The following is a 14,120-nucleotide window of genomic DNA, read 5'->3' on the forward strand; positions in this document are numbered from 1 at the left end:
GTTAGAAAACAGGCAAACACTGAGGATGCCTTTGTACACACAGGTGCTGCTGGTCCATAGCCAAAGTTTACTAAATATGTTATACATGTATATTTGTTGGAAATGTAGTGGAAATGCTGGACAACACTCTTGAACTTGAGGCATTTTGTGAAAAGTCCTGAAGTCTCCTCAGTTTTTGCAGGTTAAACTCATTAGCATCTGTAACATTTGATCACTGAGTACCTTGTATCTTCCAGGTTGGAAAGAATTAATTATCTGCACTATTTTTGACTCATATCAGAGTTTAGAAATGAAATATGCTGACTATTATTAAGCAATAACATGCACTTCAGAAGAAATCGACAATAGATAGCAAATAAAAACTGCTTTATGTTCAAAATCCCAGATGTTCTCTCTGGGAATAAATAAATGGTTAATCCAGCTGCTGCTAAATCTCCTCATACTCATATTGTCTTTCTCTGAGGAGATGCCTCATTTAGAAGTAATTTGCCAGCAAAATGTAGAGACACTCACATGGTACAACACGCATACGTTTAAGGAAAATGCTGAGATTTTTTTATTGTATGAAGCACTCTGCAGTGGCCTTGTTTGGATTCTAAACCTGTGCATCAACCCATGAGAAAGCATTTAGTTTAAAGTCACTTTGTTTATTGAAAAGTCACTCCCTGTATTTATTTAAGCAAACATATTGGAACCTGTTGGAAACGTTTTGCAGTGATTCATTTGTTTCAGTTGGCAGCAAGATATTTAACTAACCGATGCAATGAGTAACTCCTCGGTCCTTTAATTCAATTCTCAGAAGGCACATCCTCAAGTTGTGGAAAAAATGTTTCTCTGTTTTTAACAGGGTCAAATGATTGTTCTGCAGCCAACAAACAGAACCACTAAGTTAAGACGCTACGTAAAAGTTTTGATTAACTGTGGAGAGCTATCATCTTCAAGGAAGTAAACCTTCAACAATCGTCATCGGAGCTTAATTAAACGTGTGGTGAAATCAAATCAAAGAAAATCCATATCAGAACCCACAGCAATGTTTGGTAGTAAAGGAGCTGCAAGCCGCGCATAAACTGGTCCAGGATTGCCTCAGTTTCCTTCTAAAACCCACTGCCCCAGGAGTAAAAGCAATAATAACATGCTGTAACACATAACACAATAACACATTGCAGCTCTTAACAGATTAATTGCTGATGATCGATATCGTGCATCCGCTCCAGCACTGTCGGTCATTGTTGAGCCCATTAAATCAAGTAATTGTATGAAATCCACAGGCTTTTAAGGAGGACATAAACTTGGTGAGACTCTGTGTCGAGGGAGCTGACAACAAAACACAATAAACATTCATCACACCAATAAACTGTCAAGTGAGTCAAGTCTAAGAGCAGCTGAAGTAGTAAGGCTTGCTGTTGCACTAATGGGCAAATCTCCACACTAAACTGTATTCTAAACAGTAAATAAAAAATTCCTCGGTTCACAGTGGAGTCCCAGATGTAGTTTTGTGGTTCTGTGACATTGGCAGGCCTGTGTGTTCGGTCTTCTTCCCTGACTGTTGCAGGGGACCAAAGGAACTTTTATCCATCTGTTTGTGGTCGAGCAGTTTGACCAGTTGAGTAAGACTTGGCTCATCATTCTGCAGCCCTTCAACAGCCATCATATTGTCACGTCTGTTAGTTTGTTTGTAGTTCTTTGTTTTTCTGTTCTGACTTTAGGCTTTTCATGTTTTAGGTTTCTCTTAATTAGTTTTGCCATGTTTTCCCTCAGTCACTCTTGGTTATCTGCTTCACTCAAGTCACCTGTGCTTTCCCCCTCAGCTGCACTCCATCACTAATCACCTCCCTTCAGTATTTAGTTTCCAGGTTCCCACATGCACTCTGTCAGATCCTCACCGTCATTCATGTGTTCAGGGTGGTCATGTCAAGTTTGGTTTCATATTTATCAATCATAGTCATAGTTCACGGTTTTGGTTTCCAAGTATTTATTTCATAGTTAAGCTTTTTGTATTCCTGCTCAGTCGTGCTTTTTGTTGTTAATTTTTTGTCTGTATTTAAATAAATCAAGTTTTTACGTTAAAATATATCTGCATCCAGTCCTCAAACTTCCACCACACTACAGCTAACCAACCCAGTTGTGACACCCTGTCTCCACCCTCCCTCAGTTCAAAATGTAGAGAGGGCATTTCATCAAGTTTCATTTACAACGCAGCTCAGCTGTGAAGTTGGGTTGAAGAGATGACTCTTGAAATTAAAACCAATACTAACTATCAGATTCTGATTTGATTTGATTTGGACTCATTCAAAATAAAATAAAAAGTGGGTAAAAAATTGATTGAAGTTTAATCTTAAAAAAACACGACAGTGACTGAAGCCTTTCAACTCATGTCCCTCTTGGTGGAAGTTTGAAGACTTCTCGCTCCAAACAAAAAACAACAAAGCACCAAGTTGCTGTAAAGTGATTCATAATTCTCCAAGAAGTCTTATATTTAGAAACTGAATTCCACTGACAACAAGTAACTCAACAGACCGAAACATCATTACACTTCTCTAACATGAAAGGGATTGTGGTGATAAGATGCTTGTCGATGTCATTATAGATGAATGTTTTCTTCTCTTTTAAACTGTTGATGCTCAATAGTCTGCTTTATTATCTGTGAGAATTGGAGCCTGTGGCTTATCATAATATAATAAATTCAGTTTATCACTATTTCAACAACATATTTGGGTCGGATTGTTCTTTGCCATGGAGATAAATAATATCAATATATTTACACCCAAAAACTATCATGCTTGGCTGAAGGAGAGAGGAAAATGCTGTTAAGGCTGGAAAAGATGTTGTACGACACAGTAGACGTTGTGCACTGTGATAAACACCATCTATCCTTAAACTTAACACTTTGGGTGTGTTAAGATTTCCAAACGAGATATTTTACAAGTAGGCAAGGCAAGTTTATTTGTAGAGCACAATTCGTACACAAGGCAATTCAAAGTGCTTTACAGCTACATAAAATCACAAGAAGGCAAATAGAATCATTAAAACACAAAAATGACCATTAAATTAATTAAACAAGAAGAGTGCAGATTAAATACTGTCAGTTGTCATATGCACAGCTAAATAGAACAGTTTTCAGCCTGGATTTAAACATTGTCAGGGTTGAGGCCTGTCTCACATCTTCTGGAAGACTGTTCCAGATTTTAGGAGCATAAACCTGAAACGCAGCCTCACCTTGTTCAGTCCTGACTCTGGGCACCAGCAGGAGACCCCTCCCTGAGGTTCTCAGAGTCCGAGCTGGTTCATATGGCTCTAACATGTCAGAGATATACACAAACAGAGCGGTTTTAAAGTCTATTTTCTGAGCGACAGGAAGCCAGTGCAGAGACCTGAGCACTGGACTAATATGGTTGTATTTCCTGGTTCTAGTCAGGACTCAAGCAGCAGCATTCTGGATGTACTGCAGCTGTCTTACAGCCCGTTTAGAGCCCAGTGAGCAGGCCATTACAGTGGTCCAACCTGCTGGAGACAAACGCATGGATTAGTCTTTCTAAGTCTGGTTTAGACACTGTTCCTTTGATTCTGGCAATGTTTTTTTTAGATGGTAAAAAGCTGCTGATGTTATTGATTTAATGTGACTGTTAAAGTTCAGGTCTGAGTCCAATATTACCCTGAGATTTCTAACCTGATTATTAGCTTTTAGAGAGAGTCTCAAGGTGACTGATAACACGTTCTTTTTGTTTCTGCCACAGACAATGATTTCAGTTTTGTCTGAGTTTAGTACACTTAATCGCTTAATCTTCTTTAATCTTTAACATTTCAGATGTCAGATTTGTCTGTCGTTATCTCTCTGTGTATTTGCTATTACAAATGAGCTTTTATACACCAAATTTAACTTTCAGAGCCAGTGCGCTCATGAGTGTGCATGTAATCCTTGTTCATGAAAACAAACAAAATCTTTACACATTTATACAAGTCATTTTTTTCATCCTTTGTTCAAAAACTCCATGTTGGGTCTTGGAGGTGTCCTACTGAGGTTGTTAGCAAACCAGTTAGAGGAATTATTAAATTTACAGATAATAAGAGGTTCTGATCACTGTCATATAATCTTTTAACTCATTAAAGAGTCTCGCATGTATAGAAATATAGATGCAAAAATTCTAACAAGTCACAGCAAAACTTTACTTTGATGTGACTCAGTACTTTCACTTCTGCACACAAACATGCACATTTTATAACTGTAATTGTTCACTATGTCCTCTTATGGGCTTCTGCCCTGTAGTTTGCCATAAAAGTCTCAGCCACAGCTTATATTCAGAATAGATTTAATCATTGAATATACCTTTAGTTACAGATTAAACTCCTAAGGTAAAAAAATATCCCAAGAAAGATCAGATGAAATAAGTTAAGATTTAAAGAAAGTAAAGAAATGACTGAAAACTCTGTGAGGGGTTATGTTTTGTTGTTATTGCAGCTTAAGTGTTCCTTTGTTTTTAAATTGTGTTTTGAGAAAAGCACAAGTTCTATAAATATCATGATGAGAGGCACAAGTTATCTCTTCATTTTAGTGGATGTTCACATGTGTTTGTGATGTCTTGTCGGTCTCTGACCAGGAGCTGGAGGTTGGTCGCCACTGAGTTCGGACAAATATCAGTGGTTGGAAGTAGACCTGGGTGGACGGACACAAATCACCGCTGTTGCTACACAAGGTCGCTATGGCAGCTCTGACTGGCAGACGTCCTACCTGCTGATGTTCAGCGACACAGGACACAACTGGAAACAGTATCGACAGGAGGGCAGTAGAGGGGTGAGTGTTACGCCGAACCCCCCCGAGCAAGGAACAAACTCCTCATGAGGTGGTTCAAACAGGAGATTCGTATTCCAGACCATCTTTTTAAAAACAGTTTCCCCTGTTTTCATCAACTTTTTGTGTACTTTTGGCTTCACTCCCTGTTCGGTTAGATTTAGGCCACGCAATATTCTCCGGGAGTGTATTACAAATCAAAGTCAAAACAACCTGGCCTGACAAAACCCTAAACCTCCTTTCAGTGGTAACAGATTCTAACATGGGGATTATCTTTCTTTGTTAACTGTGCATGCTCAGATTTAAAAAATAAATAAATAAATTCATCCGGTTGGATGAATGGAAAGGTGAGAAAAACAGAAATTATTCTGGAAAAAACATAAGTCAATGCAATTAAAAGTGCTGATAGAAAATTGCTACTTGTGCAAATGAGTGAAACCTATGAAAGAATGTTGCCTTTTTCCAGATGATTCAATAAGAAAATCTGAGCATAAACTTTTCCAAAGCAAGTTCTGTGCTCTGCCCAGGTTATCATTATGATCAGGCTAGTTGAAAAGAGAGACCGTGATATATAGAGAGACATTAAACTCTTCCAGTTCACCTGAACACGCAGAGCCACTAACCTGCTTTGTACTAAACCCCTCTGGTTAGATTTGCAAGAAAAGGCTTCATTTCATTCATCGAATATGCCAAGTAATGATGCAGAAATATAAACATTATCATAATATTCTTTACTGATTTATAATGCTATGGGTCCTAACAAAAAAGGCAGAATCTGAACCAATTAGAGTGAAAATCGACTGTATCTATAACTTCCTTTCCATTACCTCAAACACTTCCACTCACTGGCATCAGCTCTGTCATAATGTCCTTGCTGGCAGTCACTTCGACTGAGGTCAGATTAGGGCTGGGTATCAAAAGTTTTCGATACCGGTAACCAATACGATACCTTCACTTCGATACCGGTTCCTAAGCGATACTTTTTTTGATAACAATTCTAACAAAAAGGAAATTACATTAGACATAACAGTACAAATCTTCAGTTTTATTTTTCAGCTCAGTATTTTTCCAATCCAAGCAGTGTTCCTACAGAAAAAATGAACAACAAATAATTTCCAGTGCAAAACTGTTGCAAACAGGTGACAGGTTGGTGTCTAATACTATCCTACATACTGAGGATACTTTTCACTGAGCAGTTTTTCTTCAGAAACATCAACATGTCTGCTTTCTGCACGTATTAAGTTGTAGTAACATTAAGATGACTGCCGGATTTCACTTAACGTTAACTTACCTGTTAAAATCCCACACACTGTGCTGTCCTTGGTACTCTTAGATGAAGTCCAGTGGTGGTGATTTTGAATTATGCCGCTAGGGAGTGTCCACAGGCTGACTTGAATACTGAGAGGAGGATGGTTGCAGTCCATCCTTCTAGCTGTAAAACACGGAGCAACGTTCTGCTCTTGAATTGATTTTTGTGAACGGTCAAATAATTCATTAAATTATTCGTGTTGCTGTCCTTAACAGCAATGACTTTTTAGCATATGTTGCATCGCGCACTATTGGTATCAGTCTTGGTGAAATGGAGCCATGCTTTTGACCTCGGTTGCATTGTTTAACTGGTTCGACTAAATGCACACACCTACAGTTCCCAACACAGATGCACGTCTGTGGGCGAGACCACATTTTCCTGCATGCGGCAAAGTGTAACGTTAATACAGACAATCGGGGGTAGCATGATCAGTTCTTGATCACGTGATCAACCTCTGGGCACCGAAAGACGAGGCATGTTTTCATACTTGGTACTACCGAAGCATTTCGGTCGGCGAAGAATCGAAGTTCGGTACCCAGCCCTAGGTCAGATGACTTTCATTAACACAGTACTGATTCTTTGATATTTGTAAGAGTCATATTAACAGCCTGGCAAATGGAAACATAATGAAGAGAGGAGCAGTTCCTGATCCACAAAGTTTGGTGTTGGACCAAAACTTTCCACTGTTCACCAGGTCTTCAGAACAATGCATAGGGACTGAGAGCTGTCCTCTGCACATGACTGGACATGAATACAAATTCCTATTTTTGCTTTTTGGCTGGAGCTGGAATAGCACAATGTGGATTAATCTAAGTAGAATTTCCCCCATTTGTTCACAAACAGAAATGTTCCTTCAGCACAAACAGAACAAACAGCAAGAAAATGAGTCTGCAGTTCATTACCAGTAATCTTTACCCTTTTTATATTCATAAACTCTGACTTAGTGCATCAGTTAGGCCTAACTAAACTAAATAAATGAATTCAGGTTGCTAAGAATGCTGAGACTTTCACCATGAGATCAGCTGAAGACCACCTCACACAAAAAAGGCTTCAAACAGCTTAAAAGATCGTTGACACTCAGCACATTTGAAACAAATCCACAGAACGTTTCAAAAGTCTTTCCAAGGCTTTACAAATTAATCAGCTGAGTTTATCACAGCTTTCGAGAAAGAGTCGCCTGCTGAGCAACTTGATCTGTCACAATTCCTCCAGGACCTCCGTTTCCTTTAAGCTTTGAGGAAAGACTTTGTGAGGCTTAGTAAAGCTCAATTTCTCTAATTCTCTGCTCTGCTCCCATCTTTTCACCTCTTTCTCACTTCATACGCACTGGAAAGATTTGACAAGTTTCCAGTCCATCACAGGGCCAGTTCTACACACCTAACTACAGTGCAGAGATTTATTAGAAGAGTGATAGAACATTTTCACACAAAAGTTTGAATATCTTTGGTTTTATACAATCAAAATGTGTTCTTTGGCTGTTTGAGCTCTACTGTGATTTGTGTTTAGAGAAAACAGTTTTCAAATTTTAGTGCTGAAACTATCATTTTAACATCTGTAATCTTAACGCTTTCGAAGCAAGGACTAAAAGCTGATCCACTGTTGATATGCCTCAGTTAGAAAGGAGGTAGTAACAGGAGAAACAGGGCTGCATGACAGTGTGCTTTACTATATTATCATATCTTAGTTTAAGGTGTATATCTGTGTCAAAAAAGCAGTTCATTTGTCTTCATTGCTCGCACAGTGACAATGGTTGTAAAATGATGTCTGTAGGAAAAAAATTCTACATTAAGATTTTTGAAACTGCAGTGGGTTGAATTTCATTAATTTTCTGTGTAAAAATTTGCTTTTTTCAGATATATGGACACTATACATCAGTAAAATCGGTAAAAAGCTGTTTGTCACATTGCAATCATCCAGTTGTAGTCAATGTGGCATTTTAACAATGTGTGTTGAGGAACTCGCATCATACCATGAACTTTAAAGAGAGATTGTGGTCTAGTTTAATCCAGAATAGCTCCACTGTGACTCTCAAATGATAGAAAAAGACCTCAACATTACAGAAGCTACCAAGAACTTGAAATATTTGCTAAAAATTGTCACCCAGTGTTGTATTGTGATCATATAATCCCATGTTTTCTCTCTCTATAATTAAACTTTATTTTGGGGGGCATTTTCTATCTCAATCCAGGTTACATAACAAAAGTTAATTTGTCAGCTACTGTTTTACTCAGCTTCTTCAACCAAAAACAATCATTTGTGGTGTTGAGGCTGTTTAACACAGTGAGGACGGTGTAACAGAACAATGAGTTCTGACAGTGTTTTAGAGGAAGAGTCAGAATAGCACTCAGGATGGATCGCTGTTAGGGGTGTGACGAAAATCTCAGCTCACGAGACGAGACAAAACGACTGGAGGCATCGAATGGTTCAAAATATAATTTTACAGCAAAATGTGTTACCCTTTGACAATAAGTTGATCTTTGATCTTTCAACACATTGTTATTGGTTAATAAAGGAAAGATGGTTTTAACTTGGCACATAAAAACACTTGGAAAGGGTTTAAATCTGACACAGAAAAAAGCAAATCTGTTAACTTATTTAGAGTTTGAACATGGAGCAGTGGAAGAGTGGTAAACGCTACTTTCCATTCAGAATAGTCTGAATTAAGTTCTTAAAATTTAGTGAGGTCAAGAATTCTGACCAAGACTGTATGTGAAAGTTATTCAGCAGTTTCACCAGCAGATTTTAACTTAATATTGTGCAAATCTCTGTAGCTGAAAACTCTGGGGTTGGGTAAGTTTTTTACTTCATCTCTAGGTTTGCATACAGAAATACTCCATGTCCTAATTATAGTTTGGACCTGACCGAGCAGGTGTTCAGGAGCATGTTTCTGGATTTGATACATAGCCAACTGCTCCTCAGTTATTCCGAGCATGTAGCCAGCTGCCTTGCAATTTCAAACCTGTGCAGATTTAAATGATTTATAGTATGTGGGCTGGCCATGTCTCAGGTAGAAGAGAGGTCATTTTCAGTAAGAAGATTGTTGGTTCAGTCCTTAACTTCTGTGTTTGTTGCATCCTTGAGTAAGACATTGAACACCGCATTGTTTGTGATATGCTCCTCAGTGGATGACTGTAGAGGGTTAAACAGACAAACGTTTTTCCCATAAAATATATCGTAGCGTCCACAGTTGGTATGTTCAGAAAGTTTTGCTAAAATGTTTGAGATGTGACACGAAGGGTGTAGTATCACACTGTGGCTGGTCCAAACTCAGTTTTGGTATTAAAAAAATCTACCATTGGTATTAACTATGGATGCGCATTTAACCCTTAAAAGCTGTGGACACAGCAGTCTTTGTGCCTGTTTTGGAAAAAGAGTATTCAAAATCTACCTTTAGATTAAGTCCAACTTGAATCTGAAAGCAACTGCTCTTTAGTTCCCTCTCCAGATACAGGTAACTGTAGAGCAGTGTTTCTCAATCCTGGTCCTCAAGGCCCTGCATGTTTTCCATGTTTCCCTGCTCTAGCACAACTGATTCAAATGAATGGGTCGTCCTCAGCCTTCTGCAGAGCTTAAAGACCTGACAAATCTCCCACAAATGCTCAGCCATACACATACATTTTTTGTCATGTTGAAGAGGCCACAAAGATGCCATCTAAAGCCCACAAAAATGTCAAGCAACCACAAAGCACAGCGGTGTGGTGTAGGGTTGGAAACCTAAGTTGTGAACAGGCGGTATCTCAGCCCCAAAGGGCACCAGGGCAGTTTCAGGTCTGGTAATGCACATAACAAAGGTCAGTGCATAGCAAAATGAGTCAGAAGCTCATAGTTTTAAGGTTTACAAACGAGCCTCAGATGTTAATAAGTGTTATTCTCAACCAAATATGTGTTTATCAAAGATTCTAATGTATCCGAAGTTACAATAATTCATTCACAACTCTAATTTTCTACCCGACTGAGAAATCCCTCACAAGGAACGTGGCCCTATCTCCACATTATTACCTTCATTAAGAGAAAAATCAAATGCTCTTATATTATTATCATTACATTATTATTCCATAATACTTTTCACAGACACCTTGGGGACTACATTTCAAATTCAATTAAATAACTTGGTCATTAAAAGTCCAGAGGGGGAGATTTTCCAGTTACCTTTGCAAGATGAATGAAGTGACAGGAGTACATAAAACTGTTTTCGTTGTTATTTTCCAGGCCTTTCCAGGTAACAGTAATGCTGATAGTGTGGTCCAACACAAGCTCCAGCACTCGGTGATCGCTCAGTTCATCCGTCTGATTCCCCTGGACTGGAATCCAAATGGGCGGATTGGACTCAGGCTGGAGACCTATGGATGTCCATACGGTCAGTTTTGAGTTAATAAATTCTCTTTTTATTTTACAAGCATTAACATACAACTTAATAAAACACCAACACTCGTGGCTTCTTGTTTCACATCACAGAATAAATGTAAGATTCTGTTAACAATTGAATCAGTTTTTGTAGCTTTCAGCATTTGTGACCTTCTATTAGTGAACCAAGACATCTAAACTCTTTGTATTTGAAATATTACATTAAAAGACTCAAGCAGTCAAGCATTAATCAAAGGCATTAATCAAAGGGCTTCAATGTAAGTTCCATGTCAGGTAAAATGTGATAATTGCTTGTTTTAACTTGCATGTCAAATGAAAACTCAATGTATGTATGCAAGATAAATGCAGGCATTAAATGTTGAAGAGGAGGGGAAGAGGGCTGATAATGAGCCACAGGTGGGGACAGACTGACAGTCCACCTGACATTTGCTGGACAGGTGAGGGGGTGCCAGGTAAAGCAGACGATGCATGGAAATATAAGCGGTGAAAATAAAGCAAATGAAAAATTGAGTTGTGGTCATTGCACAAACAGAAAACCTGTCTCTTCTATGTCCGTTTTTTTATTTTGGAGGTTTGATTGCTTCCAAATCTGTTAATGAATACTAGAAGTAGTAAGATATATGTGACGTATTTCTGCCCCAAATTGCATCTGCACACTCTTGACTTAGAGCCACCGTCATTAAATCCAGGAATTTGGGAGTCATGCTTGATTCTAACAGAAATTTAACACGTGGATAAATTCAGTGGTACAGCTATAATCATCTAAAGGCTGGATTATTGTAACTGTTTGTACCAGAGCATCAGCCAGTCCTGCAGCTGGCTCAGGACTCAGCAGCCAGACTCTGAACTGGTATCAGAATAAAAAGAAAAAGTATCAGCACCGTTTTTTGCCTCGCTTCACTTCACAAGTTTAAACTCCCTTGACCTTGTGTTGTGCTTTGCTGTGAAAAATCTTTGTCTCAATGACGAAACTTGCTAAGATAAGTTCAAATGGTTTACGTCTTGTCAGCTGCTGAGACTTACATGCACTCGATGTGGTAATTAATGCATTTTAACTGACGTTTCTAATTTGATGCTTCAGTAGTGACACTGGAGGTCAGGGATGGAGTTTGCGTCAGCAGCAAAACCAAGAGAGGGAACATCAGTGTATAATTTTCTTTAGATTGGCAGAGTTGCTCCATAGTCATTAATCTGCCTCAGGCATCAGCTAAAAGATGAGCTCCAACATGCTGTAGTTTACTTTTTAGTTATTCTTTCCTAAACTAGTTAAACCACCCTCTTTCTTCTGGGAAACAGGCTTTTGCTTCAGTGCTTCGTGATCTCAACGGAACATAAAGATGAATGCTCTTTTGGTCTGTAATTTCTAAGAGAAGTGCATTAGGAAAGATCTTAAAGCCATGGCTTTAAGAAACAGCCTGGATTCCACACAACCTAAACTTTTTCTGAAATACTCATGTTACACCCTCATCTCATTTGATCATCTTTGTCATTCTTATGAAACTTTCTGAATGTACTGTTTCAGTTAAAAGTTAGAAGTCAGAGAGCTGCCTTCAACACAAATTTGCGTTATGCTATGTCTTTTGAGACATTACTCATGCAGTCGTAGCCAAAAGTTTGAGAATTAATTTGAACAAAGTTTGCTGCTTTAGTTCTTATGGTGACAATTTGCATATATTCCAGAATGTTATGTCTGAACTGCAATTAATTGTAAAGTTCCTCTTTGCCATGAAAATAAACTTAATCCCCAAAAAATATATTTTCACTGCATTTCTTCCCTGCCATCATTGTTCCTCCTCTGTTAATCATGGGAACCTACCAGGAAACATGTGCAATCACCATTGCTTTATAAAGAGAAAAACTTCCACTTTTCACAAAGAAAAGCATTAAGGACAGACTGACCTTCTGCAGAAGGTACAGGGATTGGACTGCTGAGGACTTGGTTAAAGTAATTTTCTCTGGTGAAGCCCCTTTCCGAGTGTTTGGTGCATTCAAACAACTGCCAGCTCTGGCAAAGCGGATCTGGGCCTGTAATGGGCCGTCATTATTTGCGGTATGTGGGCCAGATTTCATTTGGTTAATTTCATATAGCACTCATCCAGCTAATTAAAAAGGTTGATGCTGATTATTTGTTCATCAATAGAAATTAAGCTCATATGAGAAAGTTTTAAAACTTACACCCAGCAGCAGCGATGTCCTCAGAACCAGGACAGCATCACCGGGAGTCCGGCTCTGCTGAAAGCATCTTTATCCTGATGCAGGTGGGGTTGGATGATCCGCAGGTGGGCATCTTTACTGTTCTGGAAGCAGCTGACAGCAGAAAGAAGTTTGCTTGTTTGCTTCATGAAGATGAATAAGTTTAAGACAGTTGCGTTGTCTATTGGGCTGTAGCTCGGTTAACGTTACGTACAGCTCCCTATTGTTTCATGAAGACAAGTTTTAAAGAAGACAGTTGCATTGTCTAATAGTCTGACAGTGGAAACACATCAAGCATGGCCACGTATTTGAAGCAACATCACCTCAGTTTCTCTGACAGGAGTGAAAACGAAGGCTGCTTAACAACTGCATATCACTGCAGCAATTATGCAGCCCCTTGTTGCACAATCCGACCGGTTAAAGCCATCACAAACGCTATGGGTGTGTTTATAGGTGCAGACATAAGGCAAAATTCGGTTAAAGGAAGGAAATCTGCCTTTTTCTGTTGCACTTTAAGTTGTTTTTCATTAATTATGTTAAAAAGAAGATATTATGCCTTGTGCACATTAAGATTATTTGATATATTTTAATGTAATCTAAAAGTGTTAATAAACAAAATGATCCGATCCATGACTCTGATGAGCGAAACAATCCGAACTGTGACTTTTTGATCCGTTGCACCCCTACTTTGTATAAACTTGATGTAATTGTCAGTAAAAGCCTTTGACACTTTTGAAATGCTTGTAATTATATTTCACTATACCAAAAAAAACATCCGACAAATTATTTAAAAACACTGAAGCAGCAAACTTTGTGAATATTAATTATGTGTAATTCTCAAAACTTTTGGCCACAACCATAGACATTTCTCTATCCCTGACAGAGATTCACTGAGTTCTGGTTCACTGAGTGTGGAAAGTCAAATGTATTGGGTGTTGAAATTAAACCACATTCTCAGGGGAGGTGAAACATCTTTCTTTTTAGCTTTAATTCCATCAAAACCCTTGTGAGGGGGCATTCCGACGCCATCAAGGCTTGAATGTCCACCATTCACACCAGAGTCCACCAGAGAGAAGCTAAAAATATGACGGTCACAGTTTCTTGTACTGCCTGAAGACAGATACACTGTTTGATGTGGTTTCCATGGTTTCAGACATAGGAGCCAATCAATGATACAGAAATGATCTCGTCCAAGACACAGAGGACATTCTGAGGGATAGAAAGTAATCTGAGTAATCTTTGATTCTGTCTGTGCTTCACAGAATGGAACAGTCATGAATACATGGAACGGGCTGCAACAAAGTGGATATTTTTCACCACAAATATGCATGTCATTTATGCTGAAATGGTCTTTGATAAATTCTGACAATATTTTTGCTTCATCTGTACCAAACACTACAATCTTCTATGTCTCTAAAGCGGGCAGTTGTGCACCTAAACCTCATTGATGTGTGGCTTTATTGTTTT

General features: G+C 38.6%; 1 protein-coding gene across 1 annotated transcript in view; it reads left to right on the forward strand.

The window, feature by feature from the left end:
* Positions 1-14,120, forward strand: part of LOC140312783 (contactin-associated protein-like 4) — a 62,332-nt gene that overhangs the window by 20,462 nt on the left and 27,750 nt on the right. The window contains exons 3-4 of the mRNA XM_072390588.1: positions 4,596-4,789; positions 10,305-10,452. Of these exons, the coding sequence (XP_072246689.1) occupies positions 4,596-4,789; positions 10,305-10,452 (342 nt within the window). The remainder of the gene's footprint in view (positions 1-4,595; positions 4,790-10,304; positions 10,453-14,120) is intronic.

Source organism: Leuresthes tenuis, unplaced genomic scaffold (assembly GCF_036924035.1).
Source record: "Leuresthes tenuis unplaced genomic scaffold, fLeuTen1.0.hap1 SCAF_8, whole genome shotgun sequence".
Taxonomy (NCBI): Eukaryota; Metazoa; Chordata; class Actinopteri; order Atheriniformes; family Atherinopsidae; genus Leuresthes; species Leuresthes tenuis.